This window comes from Cariama cristata, unplaced genomic scaffold (genome assembly GCF_000690535.1).
Source record: "Cariama cristata isolate BGI_N322 unplaced genomic scaffold, ASM69053v1 scaffold19127, whole genome shotgun sequence".
In the NCBI taxonomy this organism is placed as follows: domain Eukaryota; kingdom Metazoa; phylum Chordata; class Aves; order Cariamiformes; family Cariamidae; genus Cariama; species Cariama cristata.
The window spans coordinates 2,417-29,272 of NW_009626287.1; the positions used below are offsets into that span (position 1 = coordinate 2,417).

Sequence of the window (26,856 nt, forward strand, 5' to 3'; positions counted from 1 at the left end):
CTGCCTGAAAGCTCTGCTAGCGTGCCTCATTTCAGGCACTGGAAGACAAAATCCTGAGCGATCAGGAAACACGGGACAGCGCTCACAGGTGTGCACAGCCAGAAGAGCTTGTAATTGTTGGTGGCTTTTCAAAAAGTGGCTCCTAGTTCACAGTGAGCCTTCAAAACAGGCTGCCCACAAATGATGCTGTGCCTGCATCCCCCCAACACCACCCCTCACTTCATCCGTGTGAGCTGGTGCACCCCTCAGGTCCTGCAGCCCTCACACCTCACCTTGAGCTGGACCTCACAGGCACAGAGCGGCTGCCTGCCTGCAAAGGATGCCGAGGGGAAGCCAGGGCCCTGCTTGGAGGAGGATGATGCTCCTGCACCCACCTTCGCAGGGAGAGCTGCTGAGCACCTCAAAACTGAGCCCAGTGAGGAATGTGATGCTCCAGGGTGGCTGTCACTGGGGCAAGGCAAAGCACCCTGCTGCTGGGGAAGGGATATTTTAGAGGCATCCCTAAGAAAGTTGCTCTCGTGTCTAAAAAGCTTATTTCCGTACTGGCACTCAGGCAGCACAACATGGTCTGTCTGGTGGGTGCTGGACCCCGTGCTGGACCCCAGCAGGAGTCCACTGTGTTGCACCGGACCTGCCCCACTGCATATCCAAGGAGCTGCCCCAGTCTGCACGACCCACGGCTGGTGCTGCATGAACCACTTGTCCTCTTGGAGTACTGCCTGCTCCCCTTCCCTGAAAAAGCTGGGTTCTAGGTGGGGTATCAAGGGCTGTTTGGGGAAGCCACCATCCCCTGGCAGCTGGCTGACTCCTAAGGGTGCTGATGCTTGTGTAGGGAGAGCAGCCTCCTCATCATGGAGGTCCCCAGCCCCAGAGAACAAGGACCCACACAAGCGCTGTGCAGGGGAAGGAGCAGGTTGGGATGGCAGCAACCACGGCCCAGCTGCCGGGGAGCTCTCGGGGCTGCCAGCCAGCAAAGTTTGTGACTCCAGGTGTGTTCTTGCTGCTTCCAACTGTTTCGCAGCTATGGTCATCCAAGCCTCCGATGGGCAAACTCCAGGAGAAGCACTCTGATCAAACGCATTTGCTGGGTTTGCCTGGACTGGGGCATGGTGCCATCGAGTCACTAGTGTGCTTGAGTGCAACGGAGGTGGGCAGCTTGAGCCTACCAGTTTGCACCCAGGCTGGCTCTGATCATTAGGAATAGCGTTATCTACAGGAGCAGAGGTGGTAACTTCTGCTTGAATCATTTGTCGCGGGTTTGCCAACTGAAGTGCTACAGAGGACGTGCTGCTGGAGACCGGGACATCCAGAACAGTCCTCCCCACCAGCCCGGCTTGGTTAAACGGGACCCGCTGTTCTGGTTTAGCAGCGCTAACCTCAGATGTAACGGAGACTAGAGAGACCACAGCATCTTGGCCTTGTGCACCAGGTGCCCGGGGCTGTGGCGGGGATTGAAACGCTGAATTAGTTGCCCAGCAGTGCTGGAAATGAGCCGCAGCACAGTTTTCCTCATTGCAGGGTGATGTGCCGCAGTGTGGGAAGTCCGTGCTCTTCCCAGCATCCTCTCTGCGGAGCATCTGCTCCACAAAGGATGTCACCTCGGTGCCTAGCCTCTCGTCAACCTCCTGAGCCGGCAGCTCCTCCTCTGCACCCAAGCTGAGCAGAGCCTCCTCCCACCCCTGCAGCTCTGCATTGTCCACCTTGAGGCTCTGAAGGGTCTGGCAGATGTTTCCATCCACCTTGCTCTTCTCAAAGAGAGTTTCGATAACGACCAGGAGGGAGTCACTGTCCTCCTTGGCATCAGCGACTTCCTCATTCTGCCTCAGTTCATTGGGCTTAGCGATGAGATCTGGCAAGGACAACTGAGGCACATTATCAGCATGGGAGATGTATATGGATGCATCCTGCTTCATCATGGCCCCAAGAAGAGAGTTGGGGTCTACCGAGTGTTGCTTTGAGTGGGAGTTTGCTTGTGTCTGCAACTCCTCCTTAGCCTGGAAGGAGTCCAGGAACTCATTCCCATACAAGACTGCTTCTCCCGTGGCAAAGCTAAAAGGCAGCTGCAGGTTTCTCTTCCGCAGATGCTCCTCCCCTTCTTCGTTCCTTCAGGGCAGTGGGAAACAGAGATGGAAACAGCATCAGCACCTCATCGGGGCCAGGGAGAACCCCCCCTCCCAACAGTGAGACAGCAGCTCACAGCCCTGCCCTGGTTTTTGTAAACAAAAGGCTGCTGGATTGGGCTGGCTACGATGCTACTGGTGGAGGACTGGGGCTCTGGGGAGTCCATGGGGAGGTCTGCATGGCTCAGGGAAGGGCTGCATGTCCAGGGCTCACCCCAGGCAGGAGTGAGCACATCTGCAACATCCTCCTCGGAGCCGTTTTGCTCTTGCCTCCCGGCTACAGGAGGGCACGTGCTGCACAGTGCCAACCGTGCTACCCAACCACCCTTTCCTCCACCCTCATTGCTTCCGTGTGCCTCGAGCAGCCCCACGGCCACCCACGCTGAGAGCTGGTGAAGGCAGCCAGAGACCCAGTGATACTCACGACAGGGTTCGCTGCCGGGCAATGATGCAGTCGGGTTTGCCCCCTTTGTACACCAGCCAGGCATTGGCCTGCACCCACACCCAGCTGCCCTTCTTGGTCAGCAGCCGGAAAACCGTCATCCCACTCTCCCCTGTCTTCATCACTGAGGCAGGGAGAGAAGAGAGTCGGCACAGATGTGGTTATTCTGCGAGAGCAGACAAATAGCACGTGCAAGATGCCAGGAAGTTGAGCGTCACCTCACACCACGTTATGAAGGCAGGAGATGCAGGACGCAGCCGGCACACGATGCTACATGCGGTGCTGTCCCTCTGCCAGCTCCCTGAGCAGGTACCACCCAGGAAGGGAGAGCCTTTATTGCAACTGCTCCAGACCCAGGAAAGACAGCCCACCAAGGAGCAATGGTACTGGCCCAGCCAGAGCTGCACTGGTGCCAGGGAGCCATGAGGGCCCCCAAAAACACACCCACCCTGATGGCCGCCCGCCCCCCCTCCCCAGCCAGCGCTGGCACTCACTTCTCACGTGGTTCTCTGCACACTGCATCATGTCAGCTGCATGCACAAACTGGTACCCGGATCCCCTCCTGCACAGCTCCGTTTCCGTGTACCCCAGGACAACCTTCCCCCTGGAAACGGGGTAGAAACCCAATGACACCAGGGATGGATCCCCCAATTACACCCCACCAGCTGGACGTGATCCCCTGCCCATCACCCAAGCAAAGCCTCCCACTTTGTGTGGTGCAAATCTCTATCCTGGGCTGAGCTGCATGCCCTCTTCTACAAAACCACCCCGTGCTGGGTTTGCTGGACTAAAGCACAGCAGTCCAGAAGTCCTGGCGCCCAGTTAATCTGCTGCCCATGTTACTGGGGGGCTGCAGCAGATGGACAAAAGCATCAGACACCTTGCCATGGGAGTTGGGTCAGAAATGCCCTGCTCCCACGGGCTCTGGCTTTCTGTCCAGCACCAGGGATTTTGCCACAGGGAAGGTGAGAGATGCCCTACCGGGAATCACAGGCCATGGGAGTGAAGTCCAGCTTGTGTTTTGTCTGAAAGACCAGCATCTTGGTTCGAAGCTCCAGGATGGAGAGGGGTTGGAGGAGAGTCGCGATGGCAAAGAGAGCAAGTGGGGACGTGTCTGATGCTGACTTCTGCTGTCTGAGAAGGAATTTCAAGCGCCCACGGAAATTCAAGGCCTTAGAGGAGATTAGAAAACATGGGTGTGAAGCAAACAGGGTGATGGAAACTGGCTGTGCTCCCACCACCTATGGGACATGAGTGGTCCCTAGGGAACACGCTGGGGGCTGAGGGGTCTCCTGGCGCAGGGCTGTGTTACCAGAAATCCCGAAGAGTTATCCAGCAAGCAGCGGAAGCGGCAGGTGAAGCTCCTCTCCATAGAGGAGGGCTTCTCGGGGCGGAGGTGCTGTGGGCTGGACGCGGTGCTGCATCCAGCCAGCAGTGGCTGGTCGGTGGGAAAGGCTGGGGAAATTGAAGGAATAATGAAGCTTTCCAAGCTGTGCACCTCAAGGTCATGGCCTTGCAGACCTGCTCCTGGCGCAGACTTTGCTGCTCAAGTGAACCCAATGATCTTCATAAGCTGGGTAAGACCTTACCATGGAAAATTACCATTTCACGATAGTTTCTGCTCCCCTTGCCTCTCAGACAGGAGCAAAACAAGCTGCCCCCACAGAAATAAATAGGATTTCAAACACTGAAAAGCAAAAAGGCTTAGGGGAAGCATCCCCATCCCTCCAGCATAGCAAAAGACAGCATGTCATTGCTGTTGGCTGCTTCTGGTGACATGTGGCTGTGCCAGTCCCCGGGATGGTTGCAAGTCCCACAGGGAGGCTATGGGATGCTCCTCAGCACAGGGCTGTGTTTGGTGGCTATAAATGCCACTAGGAGGGTTTTCCAGCACGGGGTGGCCATGCAGAGGCAGCTGGCTAGTCCCTAGGGATCACCCCGGCACTCACCATCAGCAGCGTGCTGGGTTCTGCTGGACATCGGGGTCCCATGCAGCTGGCGGCGGAAGGTGGCTCTGTCGTCCGCATGGATCAGCTCGTACACGCTCTGGTAGATGAGATCCGACTGGAATGACACAAAGGGAGAAGAGTGTCAACTCCTGCCCAGCCTGGCAGAGGTGTCTGGAGGAGGACACGGCAGGTTGTGGGGTGCCAGAAGTGCAGCGATTGAGTATAAAGGAACAGGTGAAAGCAACCAGCTTTGTGTGCCACATGAAGAGCAAGGACCAGGAACTGGCTACTTTTTTAGGGACGGTGGCTCAGGAAGGAGGAAAAAGGAGCAGAGAGGCAGTCTGCCTGTGCACATCGTGGGAATGGCCGAGAGGTTTCTAGAAGCAATATGAATGGCAATGTCCGAGTAACCCTGGCTGCTAAGGACTGCCACGCTGCCCAGCGTCCTCTGGCCATAGCCAAGCAGAGCCTTCCAGCCTGTTCCCCACACCGGCGAGACTGAGGTTCTCCTGGCACGACCAAGCCTTTCCAAGGACGTTTCACACTGGCTCTGGCTCCTGATCCTCAACTGCAGTCCATGGGAAATGCTGAAACTCCAGTTCCCTCCCCTACCACAGGAGTCCCCGCTCATTGGAAAGCTTTCCTCCCCATCTGCGGGGCGAACACTGCAGCAGCGGCATTTGCCTAGCACATCCTAACTCTCAGTATCTTCTTGGGACCAAATTCAGACACAGTGCCAGAAAGGCGGTGGGTTCTCAGAGGGGAATTTATTTGTGGGGTACAAATTGATGGTCTGCAACAGCACGCAAGATCTCTCTTGCATTACCATCCCTACTCCTTGCACCTCCTGCCTCCTAATACAGCCCTTGTCTTCTAGGGCCGTGCCTTGGACCAGCCTTTCCCATCCCTGTCCTGCATGCTGTGGTGGCCAGCATGGTCCTCCCAAGCCCACAGGCAGCTCAGGTCACCGATGGCCATGTCCCTGCCCTCACAAACATGCCACAGCAGAGCCTCCTGGTTAACCAAACCTAGAGGTACTTTGAGAAGACCACTCCCTCCCTGATAGCTCTTTTGACTTGAGACATCAGCCCATGAGGATCCCAGTGAGCTGAGAAAGAGTGCAAAGAGAGGACAAAGAAGAAAACCCATCAGTCTCTGCAGCTGCAGCAGGAACCCATGCAATGAAATGGGTTTGGCAGCCTCACAGCCCTCCTGTTGACTCAGTCCTTTGGCCAAAGACGCTGGATGTCAGGGGAATCAGAGGTAACAGGGTGGATGTGGGGAGAGATCTGCTTTTCCTTGGCATCCCATGTAACACACAGTACTTCAGGGCACTGATGCTGCTCGCCAGCGAGATACCCTCAGCCTTTTGTAAGTGAAAGCATATGTGCCCAGCAGCGCGATACAAGAAAAATCTCACACACCTCTTACAATGACAAGAGGATAGAGAGCCTGCCGTTGCTCAGCTTGCATCTGTTCCTACTAAAGTCACAAGCATGCTTGCTGGTCTTCACAGCTCCCAAAGAACATGGCTTATTTGAAAACGTCCATCAAAAATGACCCAAGGGAGCTGGGAGGGGAGAAGAAAGCCCTGGCATGGCTATCAGCACCTCCTTCCCAGACTTGGGCTGCATCCACCTGTTTACAGCCAGGAAAAAATAGTACCTACCTGATGAAAGCCCAGGTAGTCCTGGACTGTAGGGGAGATGTAGAAGATGTAGCCATCTCCGGTCACGGCGATGACAAATCCATTGAGTGCCTGAAAGCAGAAGTTGAGCCCAGAGTTACTCTCCCTAGCTTCACTCCAGCTGCTGAAACTTGAACTTCTCCAGGTGTTTCTTCAGCATTCAGGGACAGGAAGGGTCCTTCTTCAGCAACAAGGAACCCCTCAAAAAAGGAAAGCACCTTGTGACTATGCAAGACTTTTAATCTTGTTTACTTGTTGTTTTCTTTTTTTTCCAATATTAGCATAAGCAATGATCCAAGATGGACTGATGACTTCTTCTAGACCCATCATGGAAGCCCTTTCACCGCAGGGCAGCTCCTGCATCAGGAGGGACCAGAGGAGGAGAGGTTTCATGGAGGACCTAGAGTTAGTTACCTCCTCTCCAGCTGTACCAGCTGGGTATAGCTATACTCTTCTGGGGCTCTGATTTTCTCTAACCAACCTGCCCACAACTTCAATAACAAGCAGCAACAGGCTGTGTAGAGGGAAGAAGGACTGCCCTCAGCCACGCATGAGCCTGGTGACTCCAGGAGGAGCCTAGCATCAGTTCAAGCATAATGAAGCCTTCAGAGACAGTAACCAAACTGCAGTCACTGACCTGACCTATTTATCCACTCGTTCATTTGAAGGATGACCTCCAAAGGCACTTTGGGCCTTGCTCCTCATCCTGAATTTTACAGTCAGGAGGTTATACAAGCTTATTTCTGCATTTCTGTATGTCTTCTCCCCACACTTTCTCCAATCACCCCCCAAAACCTGCCTTTTAATCCTTAGCACCCAAGGACATCGCTGTCCCTCAGGCTTCTGCTCTCAGCTCCAAGGGTACGTGAGCAACTCATCTCAAAGAACACGAAGGAAGACCAAATCCAGTCACTGCTATCATGCAAAGATGGTAACGCAGCTAAAACCAACACCCACCTTGAAAGCAAACGAATTAGAAAAATCTGGAAACTCAGATCCCAGACTTGTGAAGGCCCTGATGTCACATCTGTGATGCCTGACATGGCATCCCCTCGTCCTTACAGACTTGCAGACTCTTGGACACATCTTGGAAGAGGCGACAGCTTCCTGTTCTCATCTGTCTCCCATTACACAGGACCACAACCTCTTCTCATCTGATTTTGTTCTTGTTCCTGACAAACATCTCAAGAGGCCCCATTGCTCTTGAGATATTTGTCAGGAATAAATCCCATTGCCCCTCAAATACATCCTGGCATTGAACTGCCACTGTGAGACACCATACTGGGAAAATTGCTCTCCTCTTGCCAACGTTCTAGATGACAGAACATAAGGCTTTAAATACAAACCCCCCAAAATCTCTCTTAAAAATAAAAAAATAAAAAAAATCTCTATGCTCATACCATCTGTCAACCTCACTTCTCGCCTTGCACTTTGCAATGACATATGCATGGCCTGGAGCTAAATCCATACTCAACTGGTAGCTCCTTGCTTGAAAAAGACCAAATCCACACAAAATTAGAGAAAGTATTCCAAAGCTGTAGGAGCTCAAGGCTGGGGTGGAGGTTGGGGAGCTCACACATCTAGTGAATATCCAGAAAAAGAGGTAAGATGAAGATCCAGAGATATCTGGTGACCATTTCAGGGTGATTTCCTCCAAAAGGAAAGTACTGCACTAGATAGTAATTCCTGCTCTTGTCTCTAAGAGTTAATTTATTAGTGAATAAAAGGAGATAAATTAGGAAAATAAAACCCTAAGTGGAAGCCTGGGTTTAATCAAGACATGGGCAGAAGTCTCAGCAGGTCCTATATGTGTCAGGCCAGGATCTGCCACAAATACAGACCGCCCTTGCTGCCCAACTCAGCCACGCTGAGCTGCCCCAGGGAGGGACCACGGAGACGTGCAGTTTGCTTGAGACCAGGCTGGAGAGAAGGGTCCAGCTGCCCATCCTGCTCCTTCGGCTCTGCTCACCCGCTTCCCCCATGTAAAAAGGAGGCAGGAGCCATCGGCTGACACAGCTTACGTATTTGCCCATTTACGGTGACACTCGGCCTTGCCTGGGATGGCTTTTTTTAGTCACTTGGATTATTTGAGAGGCTGCTGGATTGAGCATGTTGCTTGACACTGTACAGATCCAGCTAGCAGCAGGATCACTCCCTTTCCTTTGTGTGCTGCAGCCCCCCCAGGGGCCCTGAGTCAGAGTTTTCTGCAAATTACTGTATCTGATTAAAATAGTCTTGGGGGGGGGGGGGAAACTGGGGGGGGGGGGGGGGGGAAAGCCACAACCAAACCAGCAGACAGCTCAGCTGGGGGATTTCTGTCACATTAACACCTCATAAACTCTGCAGACACCTTCAATCAGCCAAGGCTGCCAATGCTCTGGTGGCTCAACTAATTGCAATCATATGGTCCAGCTCAAACCCCTGGAGAGCACTCAGGAGCAGCTCCATCTTAGGACAGGCTCCCTCCTGGCTGTCATGTTATTCCAGCTCTTCCTCCGTGACTATCAGACTTGCAGACAACTAAAACCAATCCTGGGAGCAAAGCCCACATGGGAAACTTCATGTGGTCCAAACTTCATCACCAAAAATCACACTGGGCTCCTAGGAATCACCACCTCAGCAAAATCCCCTCCTGCCTGTCCATAATGGTAGGCATTCGCATAAGGCTCTGCAGGAGCAGGGTTGAAGGCACCAAAGTCAGACTTTAAGGAGAGCCAAGTGGAAGAAGGGAGAAGAGGACTGAAAGCCCAGGAAGTACAGACACATGCGATGTCAGGAACACAGCCACGGAACAACTAAAGGTCTTGCACAGACTTGCCCTGCAGCCCCAAGCAGCAATGTATTTTAAGGTGACATGCCCAGATGTTTATTAGCCTTTCCATGTGACCTTTCTATCCCATTTCCTTCCAGCTTACATTTATAAATTGCAGCCCAAACAAACCTCATTCTGGCCAGCTGATTCACCAGCTCCTTGTTCTCTGAAGTTCATTGACAGCTATGCCATTAGACACACACTGGTCTTTCTACAAAGCAAAGCTCCCGCCACCCACCGATTTTGTCAACCACTGTCTTCCAAGATCCTTTTTCCCTTCTTTCCCCACCTCCACAACCTACAAACTGAATTTGGGCTTTTTCCATCCCAGGCAGGCTGTGAACTCATCCTTGGGAGCTCACGCAATGCCCCAGGTAAGGCAAACGGTTCCTGGCAGATGTTTTATCTTGCAGCTATCACCATTCTCCTCTTGGCATTTACTATAACAGAAGGAACCCACCACCTCAGAGCCTCATTAGGGAATAATCCCTACACTGCTGTATGATTCCCCTGCACCTCTTGGTTGGGGTGGATGAGCCTGTGCATGTTGGGTCCATGAGCTGTAGCAGGTCCCCAGGGAAAAATGCCAGCTTTGGGCTCAGTGACAGCTAACGCCTGCAGCTACAGGCGCAGAGAGCACCCAACATCTTTAAGAGAAGGGCACAACCCAGCACTCCAAGACCTGCTCTATTCATGGATGCAGTTTATAGTACAGCCACTACAGAGCCACTGCAGTGTAACCAAAGGGGTGGGGGGGAAACAGTGGAGATGGGGACCCATCGCTGGTCCCTGTCCTAAGGTACTCAGTGTCTGCAGGAATCACAGCGAAGCTGCTCCTGGCAGGGCAGCGTCTCCTCTTCTTGCTCCACAGATGGGATGGCATGCTCCATGGCCGCTGTACGGTTCAGGAGACAGGGACCAGCTGTTGTGCCTGGAGGATGCAGCAGCCAAGGGAAGACCCCCAAATGATCAAGCTACGTCATGATACCTGGAGCAGCAGTTCCCCCTCAGGAAACAATTCCCTGTCGACCTGCGGGTCCGTCCGTCTGTTCCCTCCTGGGGCACTGGGCTGATCCAGCATGCAGTCATCAACGTTCGTAGATGTGGCTGCAAGGAAGAGGGCAAGAAATCAGCATGGAAGGGGCAAGTTCTCCTCCCCATCCCAGGGCTGCTTGTGCATGGCTGCACCATGCTACCCAATGCACTTGGACCCAGCTCAGAGAAAGATGAGACCAGTGGGAACTGGAGCAGAGCCCCTTTAGAGGGACATGCCCAACTTGCCCAATGCTTCCTCCAAGAGATTATTTCCCCTGCTTGGTCCCATTTCTGGGAAACATCACTTCTGCCAAGGCCTGAGGTAGAGATGCCAAGGATAGAGACACGTGAGTGCTTCTGGGCTGCCCAGGTGAGGAAACATCACCCAACACAGTGAGAATTCTTCAAATTAGAGCTTGGTAGAGCTTGAATTGGCTTCAAGCCGCTCCAGTGCCAAAATGTCTGCTCTCCTGCCCTTCAGGGCTGACAAAAGACTGTGGCAAACCTTCCCAAACCATCTGAGATGCCATCAAAGCACCCGTATTATTTCTCCCTTCTGCCTTTGGCTGCTCGGAAACAGACCAGAGGGCTGGTGACCATGGCACTCCCAGTGAGACACGTGAGCAGCTCTCGGCTCCCAGGACTCGCTGCCGTGACCTCCCCAGGCTGATTCACGTGCTGCCTCATGCTTCCTTGCTAGAAATCTTCAAGGAAACACCCATGGGTGCAGGCAACATGAAACCTTCTGCCCTGGTCACAGGACCTTGAGTATCATGGGACACACAGAAAACTGGTTGTTCACAGAACAGGAACGAGGACAGTGGCTTCCAGAGACATCCCCAGTGTGGCAATTTATCTGCTTGGGAACCGTCATTGAAAAAACTCAATCCAAACTCAGCTTCCAACAAAAGGACAATTTTCAAGGCATGTTTTTGCACCAGTCTGACCAAAAACCCACAAGAAAACCTTAAGGCAGCCCCCATGTAGGAACCACCCCATTTCTGCCACCACTGCGATCTCCTGCAGCTCCCCAAGGTCGGACAGAGCTCACACGCCCTGCGCACAGCCACATCCCGGCAGAGCATCACCGCTTGCCCTGTCTGAGCCCTGGGTTTCTGATGGTACTGCAGGACCTTGGCGGGATCCAAAAGGAAAAGGTCTTCTGAATTGGGGGAGTGGTAGAAAATGAGGAAAAAACCCAAACCATCCCAATTCTGATCACACATTTAATTATCTCCATCGTAGAAGCTCTCATCTCACCATTGAAAGGTTTTAAAGGTTTGGTCTTTCCCCACCCCGCCCCCCCAGTAGCACCGAGTTCAAAGCTAAAATAATTCCAAACCTAAAAAAAGTTTCATCTGAAACTGCTGATATGAGATGTTTTGCTTTTCATCAAACCATCAATACGCAAAAGCATTTTCCCCGAGAGATCTGCATTTTTGTACTGAAAATCAGTTTGAGGTTGAAACAACACTCGGATCTATTTACCTGTGGAGCCTGAGTGACAACCACCACCCACGCAGGCTTTCAGCAACCAGGCGCATGCTTAAAGATAATTAGCTGAAGGTCTTGTGGAGAGGATGCTCTAAGCCCATTAAGATAATTAGCCTCGATCTCTATTGCTGCTAGAATTGGACTGCTTCAGCCTTCCCCGAACCTTGAGTGCTCCTTGGAGATAGAATCATAGAATTGTTTAGGTTGGAAAAGGACCTTTAAGATCATCGAGTCCAACCTGAGATGTTCAGGCAGTGGTCGCATCTTCTGCCCTTTCCATCCTGTGCCCTCACACACTGAAGGAAAGCCGAACTCCCACAGGACGTACCTTCCGCCTCCTCACAGCTCACCAGTGGGTCAGTTTAGCCCACGTCACAAATCTGCATCGCCCATCACGTAAGCTCACATTCCCATCTCTACAGAGGACGACCCTCTGCATTGAGGCTTCCCAAAGACATGGATCAGCCAGGCCAGGGGATGTAAGACCTCTGGGAAAAGTTGGGAAAGATGAGGTTCAACGCCAGGAAAGCAGTCACTGTGCTCAGTTTACTCATCAATCAAGGAAAGGCATGTCCCCAGGAGTTTCAAAAGGGCAGGTCTGAGGCAGTCACCATGCAAAAAGCCTCTTGCCAAGTGATCCCCAAGGAAAAACATCCAAAGACCATCTGGACCATGGGTATGGCTTCAATTTGCACATGATGGAACCGAATAGTTTCAAAATGAAACATTGATTCCTTTGTTAAAGTTGAATTCTTTTGATGGACTGACTCCTCTCTAAAGCATTGAAATGAGGCAAGCTGGCAGAGAAATTCAAAAAGAAGCCAAGTTCTCCCAAAACAAAGCTCCAAAAGGGCAGAGAGCGTTTTGAGAGGATGCACGTCCCGAGTGCATGTGGTCTCCAGCTCTCTCCCAGTGTCCACCAGCAGCATCTGCAGGGAGAGCTGCAACGAGCTGGGGAGAGCTGCTGTGGGCTTATAGAATCCAACACGAAACACCTATTTGCTCATTTTGTGCTTTCCAGCAAAATTATTTCTTCGAAATCTCTGACCGATCTTAACAAGGAGCTTTTAATCTCCCATCAGAGATGCTCCCTTCCCCTACTTTCAAACACAGTATGATCCATTTCTGCACAGCTGAGCTAGAAAATCCTGCAGAATCTATCCCCTGTGGGACACACTACGATGACCTGGCTTGGGGAGAAGGCCTGGAGCACAGAAGGTAGGAAACCCAAAGAGATGGTGTCTGCCAACTGCCTTGCCACCAAGCATCACTGCACTGGGGTTGCAAGGTCCTGACTACAGGGCATGGATTGTAACCCCTTCAATTGTAACCATGGATTGGTGCTTCTAAGTGTGGGTGGTGTAAAGCGATTGGTGTTCACATCCAGCCCAGTCCTCATCATCCACGGCCAGAGGCCAAGGAGATGCTGAGGCCAGTGCGTGAGGCAAAACGCATGGCACTCTCTCACCAAAATAATCCAGGAATGTGTGACATGAGCTCCCCTTACTTTCATCATCACTTCAACACCTGTGGCCCAGTCTTGCTCTTGCAGAAGGCTCCTCTGCTTCAAGAGACAACCACCTTGCTGGGAATGGCCAGCGGTGGAGTAAGCATTCAGTAGATGGGCAGGGCTGAGGCTGCCCTCAGAAGCCACAGCCATTCCTCAGCAGTCTAGATGATCTGAAGACCTCCTGTACCCTTTTTCAGCTGATGACCCTCTTCATCTTCAAATGTGTCATGACTGGGTGTCCCCCTCAACCAACAAGTCAGGAGCAAAGTGTCCCTGTGGCCCTCCCCCTCCAAACAGGTCTCTGAACTCATCCTCGCTCAAATTGCCAAGAACCGCAGGGGTTGGGAGCAATCCCAACAGAGGCCTGAGCACATCCAGAGTAGAGGACTCCAGGCCCATGTAACCACCATGGTTACAGAGGCTATTTTTGACTTGGAAAAAAAAAAAAAATTCGTTTTAATCAAAGTGCAGAAAAAATCCCCAGCCCATCTGCAACATGGGTAACCTCACGGGAGGGAAGGATCACTCCTGAAACGTCCCCCATTTGCCTGAGGAAAGTTATTAGTCTCTGGGGGATTTCACCAGCACATAAATCCACACTCACCAGAAACAACTTGCAGGATGATCATCCCATAACAGGCAACGCTGACTCTGTCTCCCGATGACACGGGGTGGTGGCTTGGAGCCTCCTTCCCCTCCCACTGGCTTTCCGACACAGCTGGGCAAAGGCGATGGCAGAGAGCATCTCCGGGATGTTCTGCAACTCTGGAGCGGAGCTTGTGGCAAGGTCAAGCTGGAGCTGGTGCTACCAGGAGGACCGACAGCCAGGGTTCTCCACGCCAGCAGAGCAGGAGATGCCACCCCTTGAAATCCCACCGTGAGCCCCGGGTCTCTCAGCCTGATAAAGTCACCTCTTCAAGGGTCTGATGGCTAAGATGGACTGAAAACAATCGATGGCAGGAAAAGCAGATCCCTGTCTGCTACAAGGCAAGAGAAAGCAGGCGGCAAGCCACATTAAAAGCTGGCTAATTCACTCCTGTTTCAGATACTCACTGTGATGGACCATTACACGTTGAGACTCAGTTCCACATAAAGCAGCTGAGACAACAAAGTTAATGGGATTAAAAGAAACAGATCCAACGTGTATAGAAGCTGTAATATATCTACAGTATAAGAAATAACTATAGATAGAAGGATGATGTACATTTGCTGTTTGTGCCCAGCTTTTTCAGTCTCCTGCTGTGCATCTTTGAGAATTAATGGGAATTAATGCAAGATTGAAAAGATCATGACAAAAGTGATCTGCAGTTACTAGACAAATTCTAGGCATTTGCTGAAGCAATTTGGTGATCACTTATATTTTCAAAGTGCTGGGATAGAGGCTATCGGTGTGTAATGCTTAAGGCAGAAGGGGGAAATCCAGCTCTGTCCTGAACCCCTACACCAGCCAGAGCACTGGAGGAGGCTTCTTGCTGCTGCTGTGATCTCCAAAGACTAGAAGGTTTTCATTCAAAAGGAAGCCAAGGGAGATGTCAACCAGGATCAGTAACATTTTCAGCATTATTGAATCAGGATGTGTCCTGTATATCTCCAAGAGCATCCCTTTAGGTTGGGTTTCTTGCCTCTGCAAGGAGGTTTCTAAGACAAGCAATGTGGAGGAAAGACCTCAAGCATGAGAAAAAAAAGGAGCAAAGCAATCTGATCTCTTCACTTTTTGATCACCACATTCACAAAGAAAAACACAGCAATGCAGCCATGGAGGCTAACATGCCCCTTGCCTCTGGTATAGTTTTGTCACTGAAAAAAAAAGTTATTGGAAAAAAAAATCCTGGAGTCAGTTCTGCTCTTATGGACTCAGTTACACCGGTGGGAGATGACAGACTTCACCCATGGCAAGCATTTCTCTTTGAACAGACTCCAGAGATACCTGGCAGCAAGAAACCAGGAGCTCCCAGCTCTTCTAGCAACACCAAGCCATGCACAACCGTTTTCCTCTTGGACCTGATCCCAAACTCCATCAAATTAGCACCAACCTTTGCCTCAGCTGTTTAACAAAGGCATCGTGCCAAGCAGAGCAGGTTCATGCCATCCAAGTAAAACAGGCAAATGCCAAAGCCACAGATTGTAAATCTATGAGAAAAAGTCACCCAGCATTTTTTCTGAGAAGCATAGAAATGCCCAGGGGAGCACTGGCAGCCCCAAAGCCCACGCCAACCTCTCCAACCTGCTGCTGCTGCAAATGCTCCCACGTGGTCCTGCAGGATGTTGCCCAGGGAGGGATCTGAGCTTGACTCCTTTCACTGCGTCAGTTACTTCAGGTCCAGACTCCTGCAGCTCTGGCCCATGGTAACAGGAAACGACAAGGAGATGACTAAAAAAAAGCTAATTTAATGCTGACTGCAGTGAGATTACCCGGTGAAACCTGCTGCCAGCTGCCCCACAGCCGCAGAGTTGCACAGCAGCAGAGGTGGGAAGGGACCTGGCAAGATCTCCTAGGCCAACCCCAGGGTCAGACAGAGAAGGTTTCCCAGGATCATGAGCAGTCCCTGGCACAGATGTTAGATGGGGATCATGGATCTAACCTTCCTAACTGCACCAGGGCAGGGACGGCAAATGGCTGAGACTGCTGGTGGGAAGCACAGACCTGGGAGGGTTCATCCTGCACTCCTCCATGGGCACGTGAATGGACATCCACCAGGACTTCAGCTCCCATGGTGGCAGGACCATGCCACCCAGTACATCCTGATGAGATCCATCTCTGCACTGGTACCTGCTGGTGCTCCAAGCTTGCCTGCAAACGGCAGGTCTAGGCCTTGCTGTGGAGCTAAGGGGCTGTCATGGTGGCTGCAAGGTGGCAGCCAGGACCCCTTGGACCTGGCACAGCTGAGCTCTTGCTCAGCACAAACCAAGTAGAAGATCCCACCATGGCTGTCTGGAGAGCCCTAGGTGCCCTGGGGAAAGGCTGCATCATGCAAGACCTTCCCTAAGTTCATCCTAAATAAGCTGCAACCATGACATGGGTGCAGTCTGAAAATACATCCATGTATATATATGTCAGCTGCAACACTGACTACTCTTCACAGCCTGCGACCTGCCATCTCTGGTGCACCAGCATGAAGAACAGCCCCTGAAGCTGGTCCCACCTGGGCAGCTCCTACCTGCAGCTTTAACCACTAGTTTCCACCAAGCCAAAATGCCCAATAACCTTGTAGGCATATCTTTAGGTCTCCAACTGTGTTCACAAGGTGCAGAGTGAAGCTTGCAAATGAGACAGGCTTGCCACATGTCAGTTGGGTCACAGCCCCTGCAGGACACTATCCTGCCCTCCCTCATGGGCTTGCAGAAGCCCAGACTGGGTGTTTGGTGGAGGAGAGCAGGGAGACCAAGCCCGCCAACTTTCGTACTGCAGGAGAGTTTGGCTAAAATATGTTGAGATTTTAGCAACCGATCTCAAAGTCCAGTCCCATCCGACCCTCAGGGAAGAAGTGGTTCAGGAGCTGACAATCATGGCCAATCCAGATGATTTCCCTGATCACCCAACTCCAAACTTGCATGCCAAATTTTCTTTTTTTTTTTTAAATAATTTCCACAGGGAAGACTATGATACCAGGCAGAAGAGAGCTGTGCAACATCTGCAGCGCTTGCACCAGGGGACAGACAAGTTACAGCAGATGTGTGTATGCCTCAAACGAGCATAAGGAGGCGTGGAGCTTTGAGAGCTTACCTCTCAATGCCTGTATTCTGTCATTTCCCACAAACTACAAGTTTTTCTAGTTTCTCATTAAAGCATGGACAGAAAAAGAGAGAAGATTTAAAAGCAAAGCAGTTTTAAAAGATGATCCAGTGAGTCATTACCTTGCAATAGCATCTCCTGATTTCCAACCAGCCCTGTGCTCCAGAACTAAGTTCAAATCCCAAAAGCATTTTCTTTCAACTTTTAAAAACTAAATCCTCATGAGTGTCCAGCTGCTATCCTGCTGCCTGCTTATTAAAGTGCAGACCTCAAGCATAAATCACGATAACCATGATCTGCCCCGGGTGGGAAAGGGGAGGATGCAGAAGCTCCTGTGTACCTGCTGCTGACCCACGGCTGTCATGGCTGGCCCTCACCTTGGCCATCCCCCTTGCTGTGCCCACTGACCAGCTCTTCCTCACACCCCAAGGAAGGTGATGGTGAGCTAAAAGCAGCATTACGGAGGAGTAACACAGGGATATCCAGGAGGAGACATTCCGAGTTTCACATCAGGCAAGCACAAAAAAGCCTGAGCTTTGAGAGCCAATTCCCCAGAGAGTTTGGCCATCAATTTTTTTTCTGCTTTGAGTTTGTTGATGGGGTTGGGCAAACATAAGCAGGAAAGGGTACCCTGGCCAACGCACACCCTGCTCAGCACCAGCCCACTAAGCGTGGCAGACAGACAGACGTCCAGCATGGGTCCCAGATGTCCTGGGTCTGATCCCACCCAGATGACATGAGACAAGTCCCTTTCGCTAGTATCCACCACGTAAGCAGGCACTGATACCAGCATCCAAACCCTCTGTGGGTTGCCTTCCACTCTGTCCTACCCAAGACACAGCCCCAGACCCTGATGCCTGACTTCCTAAACCCCATTAAATAAGTCTGTTCCCAAACCAGAAGCACATAGTTCCTACCTATCAGAAACACCAGAAAAGATGGAGAAGGTTGGAAATCCCTTCCTCACATTTCTCCTCATGTAAGCAACCAGGCAAGTTGCAGACAACACAGGGAAGCTCAGTTCTACGGCTGGAGGGAGCATGAGAAATGCAGTACAAGAAAACAAGGAGCCTCAGGGCATCACCCTGAGCCCACTTGCAATCTCCTTTCTGAAATGAGAATTTGGGCATGGAATATAAACCCAAGTTTGCAGGAGGACAGATTCAGAGGCCACAACACAGCCATCCCAGAGCATGGTTTCCTGAAGGACAACAGATTCAGTTGCATGGTACTGCAAAACTCACCTCTGGGTCACCAAGCTTTTAATACGAACCCATCATAAATCCCATTTGCTTTGTTCCTCAGATAAAGCAACCTTACAAAAGTCACCATGCAAACGTTTACAGTAGGCACAAAAACCTGTGCAAATCCAGCTCCAAATCCAACACGCAAAGTAAGAGCTGGGCTCATTCCCTCAAAGTGAGGGCCATGCTTGGTTTGAGATGCAAACCGGTGGAAACAATTGGTTGTTTCTTCCACGAAGAGTAGTCAACCCCAAAAACAGCACAAGATCAGAAAAAGATGAGAAAAGCCGCAGAGCTTGTCAGAAAACACTAACCATCCTTGCTGATCTTTCAGTCCATCCACAGAAGTTGGTACCATTTCTGTCCTGCTTAGAGGAGGTCTTATAAAACGTTTCTAAACCAGATCCTTCTCCAGCAGACACTGCTTGTTCATGGCATCTGCATGGCACGTGATTCATATTGACCTGGGCCAGCATCACAGGTGCCACGTGCATTTTTATGAGCCTGCTGGTTACCGAAGCCCTGTCTGCTGGTGTCAGATGGAGAAGCTCCAGGAAAATCTGAAGCTCCCAGGAAGTTACCAGCAAAACCTCCATGCGGGACCTACAGAGGTCTCTTAAGCTGTCCAGGGAAGCCTATGTGCTTTTTCCTGCCTCAGGTGGCCAGGCAGCAGGTCTGACTGGCTTAAGAGACCAAAAAGGGATAACACAGCAGCTCCAACCAAGTTCAACCTGCATGCAAACCTGGCACGGCCAAAAAAAGCTTCTAGACACCAGCATGAAGCCTGGCCAGCTCAAATGCCAGTGAAGTTTCCCTGGTAACTCAAGTAGGTGTTGCACGCTCTTCAGGACAGCGTAGCCCTCCCCATCTGGAGAGGGAGGTGTGTGGATCCTGCCACCAACCCCCAGAAGAAACCATCTGAAGACCCGTCACTTCTACAGGGTCTTCTGAGATAATTTCCAAACCAGCAAAAGCCATATCAAGAGCAGCAGGAGGAAATACCAGACGATGCAGACGTGCCAGGGAGGACCAGAGGACTGTTCAGAAGAAGCATCGTCCATCTCATTTCTTCCCAGTCTTTCCCCAAATGTTTGAAATTAAAATAAAAAAAGGCAAGAAACTCACCATCAGCAACAAAAAGCCAAACCCAGTTTGGTTCGTCTCCAGTCCCAGAAGCACCACCACGCATCAGGCTGTGTGGGAGACGTAAAGCAGGGAGGGAGAGCTAGTAGAAGGACATCAAATTGTGGGAAGCAGCTAATTCCTCCTACCTGTCACAACAATCGGTCTATCTCCTGCCCCAAAGACTTGAATATCTGCTCTAAAGTCAAGGAGCTAAGAGGAGGCAGAGCCTCGGATGGGCTTTTTGGCACACGCTGCGTTTCTTGTAAGAACCATCTCTAGCAGTACATGGGATTTTTACTTTTAACCTATGACACCGCCCGGGCAGGCATACATCCCAGGTCACTCGCCAGCATCTGCCACCCTGCCAGACTGGTTATAACCACGTACTTCGGCTCCACGTGAACTCTATTAACCCTTTAGCCTAGAAGAAAGGATAAGTGCCCAGACTTGATAGAAATGCTTGAAAAGAGGAACTCTTTATCTATATGGCACCAATTAAAGCTGCCTGGAGACAAGGCAGTGGGCTCAGGCTGCTGAAGGAGAGACGTCGAGGCAGCAGAGGACAGGGATGCTTGCCAGGCGATGCCACGCTCTACCGCTGCAGGAAAGGAGCCTGCATGAAGCAGAAAGCAGACAACAGCAAAACTGAATGGGAAAGCACAGCACAAGGGCTTTCACCATCTCCCCTGAAAACGCCCGATGTAATACACCACGAGCAGGCTGCTGTGACTTGCAGATTACACGGGTCTTCATCAGGCAGGGCTCGAACCGAGGTCGACCTTGATGAATCGGTGGGATGATCTGAAGTCAAACAAGATGAACTTCAGGGCAGACACGGGCAAAGCCAGAGGAGGGAGTTGGAAATCACAGGCGCAGTGGCCAAATGGGAGTAATTGGTGTGGCAGAATTGGTGTCCGAGGAGGGGCAAGGCTGCCATCAAACACGAATCCATTCAACGATGACTGCTTTTCCAAAGCAGGTCTCACACTGAGAAGCACATGCTGAGCACATCCAGTGGGAACCACTCCTGCTCGGAGGTAGGGGTCCCAGCTGGAAAGCCTGGCACAGGGATCTCCTCCTGGGGACCAGCATCCCCACCTGGAGAGGGCCTTGGGAGAGCCCCAAGGGACTGGGCATGGGGCAAAAGCTAAGGGAGCCAAGTTTACTCAGTCTGGGGCGGAGGCGAGAAGATGTGACAGCAGTCTCTAAGTATAGAAAGATGCATCAGCTTCCTCCCTTCCACATGCTCTGCTTTTGCCAGGGTACATCACCCATTTCATTAAGCCCAAGGCACTGGAGATGAAACACATCCCTGTCTGTACATTCTGACCCCCCTCCTTGCCGTGCCACACACACACACCAGTCCATGCCTCCCCCAGCTGCAGGAGTCACCCCGGCCCTCAAGCACCGCTCCCCAGCATTTAAGCAACTGCTGTTGTAAGCAGGCTATGAAAGCAATCCCTGGCAGCCTTTCAGGCTTTATTTGCACTGCAGCCTGCAGTTCGTGTCCCGTTGGCAGGCAGGGGAGTGTGGTGACTCACAGGCACACAGTGACTACTCCCCCAGCCAGGCTCTGCACCCTCATTTTCCCCTTAGTCCAGACACGCGCTGGGTGCCGCAGAGTCTGGCCATATCAGTAAGGAGGGCTGATCGCTGCCCTTTTTTGAATGTCGATGGAGAAAGCAAAGCAGGTTAATGTTATGCCAGCATCACCTTGGACAGAAGGACCTGCCGCATCCCCAAAACATCTTGCCATCGCTGCATTAGGCTGCCTTCTTTCCCAGCTACCCACCCTGCATCTCCTAGACAGGCAGGGACTGAATCCTATTTCCCAGGTTTGCACCCCAAATAGCAGAAAACGGAGGAAGAGACACTCAGCAAGGCTTGCTCTCAGTTCAACCTTGCCTTTGAGGAGCACAATACCATCCAAAGCACATCCTATGCTGTGTATGCAGCAATCACCCCTCTGGTGCAAAGGCAGCCAGCACAAGGTATTTTCCCTCCGTGGCAAAGTGCCTCTTTGTGCCCCCCATCGTGTCCTTTGGGGTCCTGCTCCCAGGAAGGACCTCCTGGGTCACAGCCTTTCTGACCTGGCCACAGTCAGCCAGTACTGGCACAGGCCCAGCAGAGCCTTCAGCAGCCGGCAACTCCAAACATGTGCCGGAGGTGCTCGAGGAACAGCTAACACCAGAAAAGAGGTCAGGTCAGCACCTGGGGCCAAACGCTTAGCATCTCCAGGGCAAGGACGAGGGTCCCCCACACTCACAGCCACACTGGGTGGTCTGCCAGCCACCCTTGAGTCTTTTACAGAGGCAACATGCTGTTGTGATGCTCCAACACTGCCCCAAGGATGGGAGTCAGAGGAGAAGGAGGGAGCTGCACTGGTTCCCACCTGAGAAACCAGATCTGCTGGAGAGATCTCACCATCGCAGCTCCATGTGTGAGCTACAGCTTCAGGAGTAGGAGCTGAATCACCCGCAACTTCTGGGCCTGGGAACGGCTCCTCGGCAGGGTATGGCATGAGCACATCAGCACAAAACTTCCCTGGGCTACGGCTGGGGTGAGAGGATGGCCAGCAGGTCGGTGCACCCAGGGTAGCTCCGTTGGCCGCTTCTTTGCAGTATCTTCCTTGCTCATAAAGGCAGCACCACATCAGGTGATGTGTAATGTGTACAAGGGATCCCTGCTCCTCAAACCCAAGATCTGCAGAAAAAACCTGGAGCTCTGGAACAAGCGTTTTCACCACCAGTAACTATCTCAGATATATCAACGACTGCTGAAAATCCAGAGGACAATTGCTCCCGTGACCTGCGAGCAGGAGGAAGGAGCTGCATGCACATGGCGGAAGAAACACACCCAGAAGTCCCTGGTGCCAAAAGTGAAGCAAAATAGCAGCAATGTCCAGCCACAATCGCTCTCCCGCTGCGGTTGCTGCCCTGTACCGGGGTCTCCACAGCAGCAGGGCTTTAAAGAGGCAAACGCAAGGAGATTGGTTTTCCAGGCATATCAGCTCATCCATCCTGCAAAAACGAACTGGGGTCTCTGGGTATGAGGCATCACCCTCAATCTCATAGAAACGCTCATTAGAGAAGTATAATAGGCCCACCACAGCTGAGCCCAGCAGGGCCAGGGTGGCAAGCACAGCAGTAAACCACCAATGTAGGAGACACCCCAACCCCTAAAAGGAAGAAAGGGGAGAAAAATCATCTAACGAGATGCCAAACGGAACAAGGGCCTTAGGAGCAGCCTTGTTTAACCTGCCAACCTCAATGAGAAGAGCAGCCCTGTGCAACACCTCCTATCCCCATCTGCCCAGCAGAGACAGCAGCCCACAGATCCCAGGCATTTTCGGTTTAATTTAATTATAAACCACAGTTCCAGGTAGATGAGGGAAATGTTGCTGTTCAGCAAGACACATTGTTTTACCTATTGGTCCCTTCTTCACCCCAGGCTGGTGGGAGTGGGACACAGGAGGGTTTTTGGACACAAAAGAGGGGTAGTATGAGCTGCTAGTGGGAAGCAGATGGAGAAACTTTGCAGGAAGCGCCAGGGGCTGGCCTGGAACCCAAGCTGCTCCCCTTCATCCATGATGCTGTTTCTCTCCCAGACAACCCCTCTGAAAGCGACGGGGCCAGGGTCTTCTGCTCCCAACACCCCTACAACCTCTCCTGAATCACTCGCCTGGCTGTCCTCCACCCTTGTGACTCAGTTTCCAAGACCAAACGAGGTGGTTTCGCTTTCCCAAGGACGTTGCTTTTCCGAGACACCAAGCAGCCATAACTGACGGAAGAGGATTAGACTTGGGTGTGCAGCATTCAAAAATGAAGGCGAATCCTTCCACAGGGGACACGTATAAAATGCGTGTCACAGCAGCAAAAGAAGACCCAAGGGGTAGCTGTCCCATGACCACAGCACCTCCCAGCAACCATTGCCAGCTCCTCCACATTTCTAGAGACATGGTAGTTTCCTCCTCAGTTTTCCAGGGCATTTTCAGGCCTGTAGCTCAGCTAAAGGTCCAACACTGACACATTAACATAGAAGGGTCTGATACCACAACTCTTCATCATCCTACCTTCAGGAGACACAGCTTTCCATCCCAAAGCAAACAAGGCTTGAGGGTGGGATGTGAGCTGCGCAGCAGGGGAACGACCCCAGGGCCTTTTTCATCCCTCACAACATGGACACTCACCCATCAAGTAGCTCTTCGCCTTCAGGTACCCAACAGCGAGTCGTAAGATGGACAGTTTATCAAGCCTGGCGCGCACATCTTCAGGGAAGGGCAGCAAACCGGTCAGCTTGTTCAGCTCCTGGTTGAGCCGGTCTCGATGCCGCTTGGAGGGATTGGACTTCACACCCTCAGGGGGTGCTGGTTTGGGGCTGGAAGAGGCAAAGGAGAGTTTAATCAAACTAGGCCTGTCTGACAGGCTCTTTCCAAACCTAGTGTTGACTTTAGTGCAGCTACAGCAACAGTAAAACATCAGGTGGCCAAGGCAAGGCCACGCGGCAGCAAGAACAAGCTCCAGCAAGCCCACAAGGCAACGGCTGGAGGAGACACAGGCATCCCAGTTGGCCACCTTGTGCAGCCCCAGGTCTGATGTTCTCCAGCTGGAGCATGGGGTGATCCTCAGATGGGCACCTTAACGTGCAGCCTGGCTGAGATAGCTCAGCTGGATACCGCAGCCTTGCTCCTGTCACTGAGCCCTGGCAGGGAAAGGGACATCAAGGGCAGAGACCTACAAGCCATCAGAGCATCTCTTGGAGGTCTAACTAGACTTTTCCATCCACACCCTGCTCTGTTCGCCCTTTCTCCTCTTCTTCCTCATCTCATACTCTTCCCATGCAGCAGATCTCTCCCTGGCCACGCTCCACATGCTCACACCAGGTCCTCACTACGGAAAGCACTACCTTGAGTTGCTCAGAAGATTGACATCAGCTGTTCTGCCTGCCCAGGACTGAGCAGCTCTTGGCCAGGCCTTGGCAATAAGCACGCTAACAAATAGCAACAATGCAAAGCAGGAAGGTCCAAAAAAGATTTTTTATTTGAATTTATTTCAATTAGCTTCTTTTAAGTTTCCTCCCACTGCTCAGAGCCTGAACCCACTGCTTTAATTACGAATACTACAAAGAGGAGCACATGTGAAAGTTAATGACAGAACTTGGACAAAGAGATACTACATAGGGTGATTTAGGGCATAGCACTTAAAAAACAGCCTCTTTTTTAAAAAAAAACAAACAAAACAAAACAAATAGATTTTTTAAAAAAATTCTTTCTCTTCCAATATTCTGATTTCTGATCCTTTCAGATGGGCATTTCCAACCTAAAACAACATCTGATGCCAACCTCAGGCTCCGGGACCAACCCTCAGTCTACAGAAGGAGTACGGTTCACAAGAGCAACTCTTGTCTGTCTTCAGCTGACATGGGGACCCATCTCTGTCAGCTGCAGTTATTTCACACATTACAACTGAAGTCCCAGCCACAGCAGTAAGAGGTTAATTAATAACTTTAGTGAGTCTTGGATGTCACCTTGTCTCCTTTGGTTTTTAATGCCAATTTGAATTTTCTAGCTTGAAGAAAAACCCTTCAGACCCAACCCCCACTCTGTATTTGGTTCAACTGCATCCCCTAACATGCAACTCATATTGGTTTGATGTAATTTGTTTAACCACAAACTCCCTCTCTGCAGGCATCCTTGCTTCATAAAGTAGCTTTGGATAACAGGATCTGCCAGGATTTAGCAGCAATTTAAGCTCTCCCCTCTATTACCGCTCTCGAATCTCATCTGGCAGGACTGCTCGCACGTATGACAAGAGAGGAAATGAGTATTAAATGAAATGTAGTGAGGTGCCTGTTGAATTTTCATTGCAGAGAGCTACCAAGAGGTCTTCTAAGCACGAATGGAAAATCATAGCATTTCCCCAGAAAAGCTCAATCACGCTGTTTTGTAACATAAGCATCAGCAGGGATATACCCTGCTTCTCAGAGAGGCTTAGTGCAACTCATTACCGAACCTGTCCGTACAAGCTGGGCAAAACAGACTGGCACCAGTGCTTTTATGTACTCCATTAGCCAGTGGTTAAACTCTTTTGAAATCACACTTATCAGGAAGGAAAAATGAAATAGTTTTCCTTTGACTCTGTTTCTGATTAAAAAAAAAAAACAAACAAAGAGGTAAAGAAAATTATTCTGAGTGTCCTCAGATATCCTTTAAAGAAAAGTCCTCTGCCTACTCACTATCCAAAATCTAGCCCACAAACCGCCAGAAAGAAGAGAAAGTGAGATTGGAGATGAGGGAGGAGTGCTGCTCTGTATGGGAGGGGTAAAATGCAGAGGTGCAATGGGGTCTCTTGGATAGTCCGGCCAAGCACTGAAAATGCTCTGGCTGAGATATACGGGGTGACAGAGCCAGCAGCAAAGCACCACAAGGCTAAAGGAAGGACATCCCAACGGTACTTCACGAGTGTTTCACTGCCACCCTTGAGAGGGGGGATGACGAAGAGGAAAATGGCTCTGGTGAGGCTAAAGAAGGACATCCCAACATCTCTGTTCAGGGTACTTCACGAGTGTTTCACTGCCACCCTTGAGAGGGGGGATGACGAAGAGGAAAATGGCTCTGGTGATGCCGGGCAGCTCTTTTGGCAGCCCATTTCCATGGGCAAACACCTGCACCCAGGAACTCCCACAGCCAGAGGTTTTTCTTTATGGATGCCACAGCAAAACAGCTTCTGCAGGTGTTCATCGCTGACAAATCTCTTCACTCTCTGCCAGGCAGTCGTGAAGTTCCCAAAAGCTCCATGCAAGCCAGCAGGCAGAGCCGGGAGAACCGCCAGCTCCCATCACACACACTTACCAAGGGAACGGCGTTGACTTGAGCACAACCAGGTTATTAGCCACTAGAGAATCTGCACGGGTGAGCACCACGGGAAACGACATTTCCCCTCGCTCACAGAAACAGTGAAGCTTGGTCTAGATATTTAAAATCTGTTTAAATTCCCTGCCCTTAGGGCCATCTCCATCCCCACTGCCCAGCTGGGCAGGGCAAAGCACTGGCAGTCTCTGCCGGTCCTGGGCACAGTGCAAGGCCGTCCCAGGATCTACCCGAGCACAACACACCAAGCCCCGGCATTCAGCAAAGCAGCTCAACACCTACGCAACAAGCAAGGAAAAGGCATTTTAAAGAAGTCTGAGTCCCCATTCTGTTTGCAGGAGCTCTAATGTGGCACGGTCTTGTGAAATGGATATGGTGCAAAGCTCAGCGCGGCCGTGCCATGGAGTTTACGGTGAAGCTGCTGAGAAGAGCTGCTGACCTCTGTGCAGATGGGCTGGAACAGAGCCGCAGGGAAAGCTCTGCTCCCAGCGGGGCAAAGGCTGTGCCGCTGCTGCAGGCTTGTTTTTCCCCAGGTGCCCTTTGAACCAGGAACCCAGCAGGAAGTTTATCATTTTTGCAAGCTGGCAAGTACCAAGTGATACTAACTATTAACAGCAGCTGAGGTTGCCTGAGCTGATATATTGCCTCCTCACTTTTATTCATTTTTTTAAAATAAGTAAAAAGCCTTCAGCACACTGCAAAGGGACCAGAGGTCTCCCTAACCCCATCCTTCCCTTCCGGCCACACATCCCGCCGTCCTCCGCCCTGCTCTCCCTGGCCTCTTCCAGCAGGACCCTGTGGCAAGACCTGCCCAGTCACAGAGGAAAGTAATCTCTT

At 51.5% G+C, this 26,856-nt stretch overlaps 1 protein-coding gene across 1 annotated transcript; it reads right to left on the reverse strand.

Moving 5' to 3' along the window:
• Positions 1–431: 431 nt before the first annotated feature.
• On the reverse strand, positions 432–23,528 carry LOC104164606 (aryl hydrocarbon receptor-like; the record flags this gene model as incomplete). The annotated part of the gene is given in 10 exon segments (XM_009703981.1): positions 432–491; positions 494–2,103; positions 2,545–2,686; positions 3,057–3,166; positions 3,544–3,734; positions 3,875–4,017; positions 4,512–4,626; positions 6,181–6,270; positions 9,999–10,117; positions 23,341–23,528. Coding segments are annotated over 10 exon segments (2,755 nt in total), but the record flags the coding sequence as incomplete, so codon positions are not given.
• Positions 23,529–26,856: the final 3,328 nt, after the last annotated feature.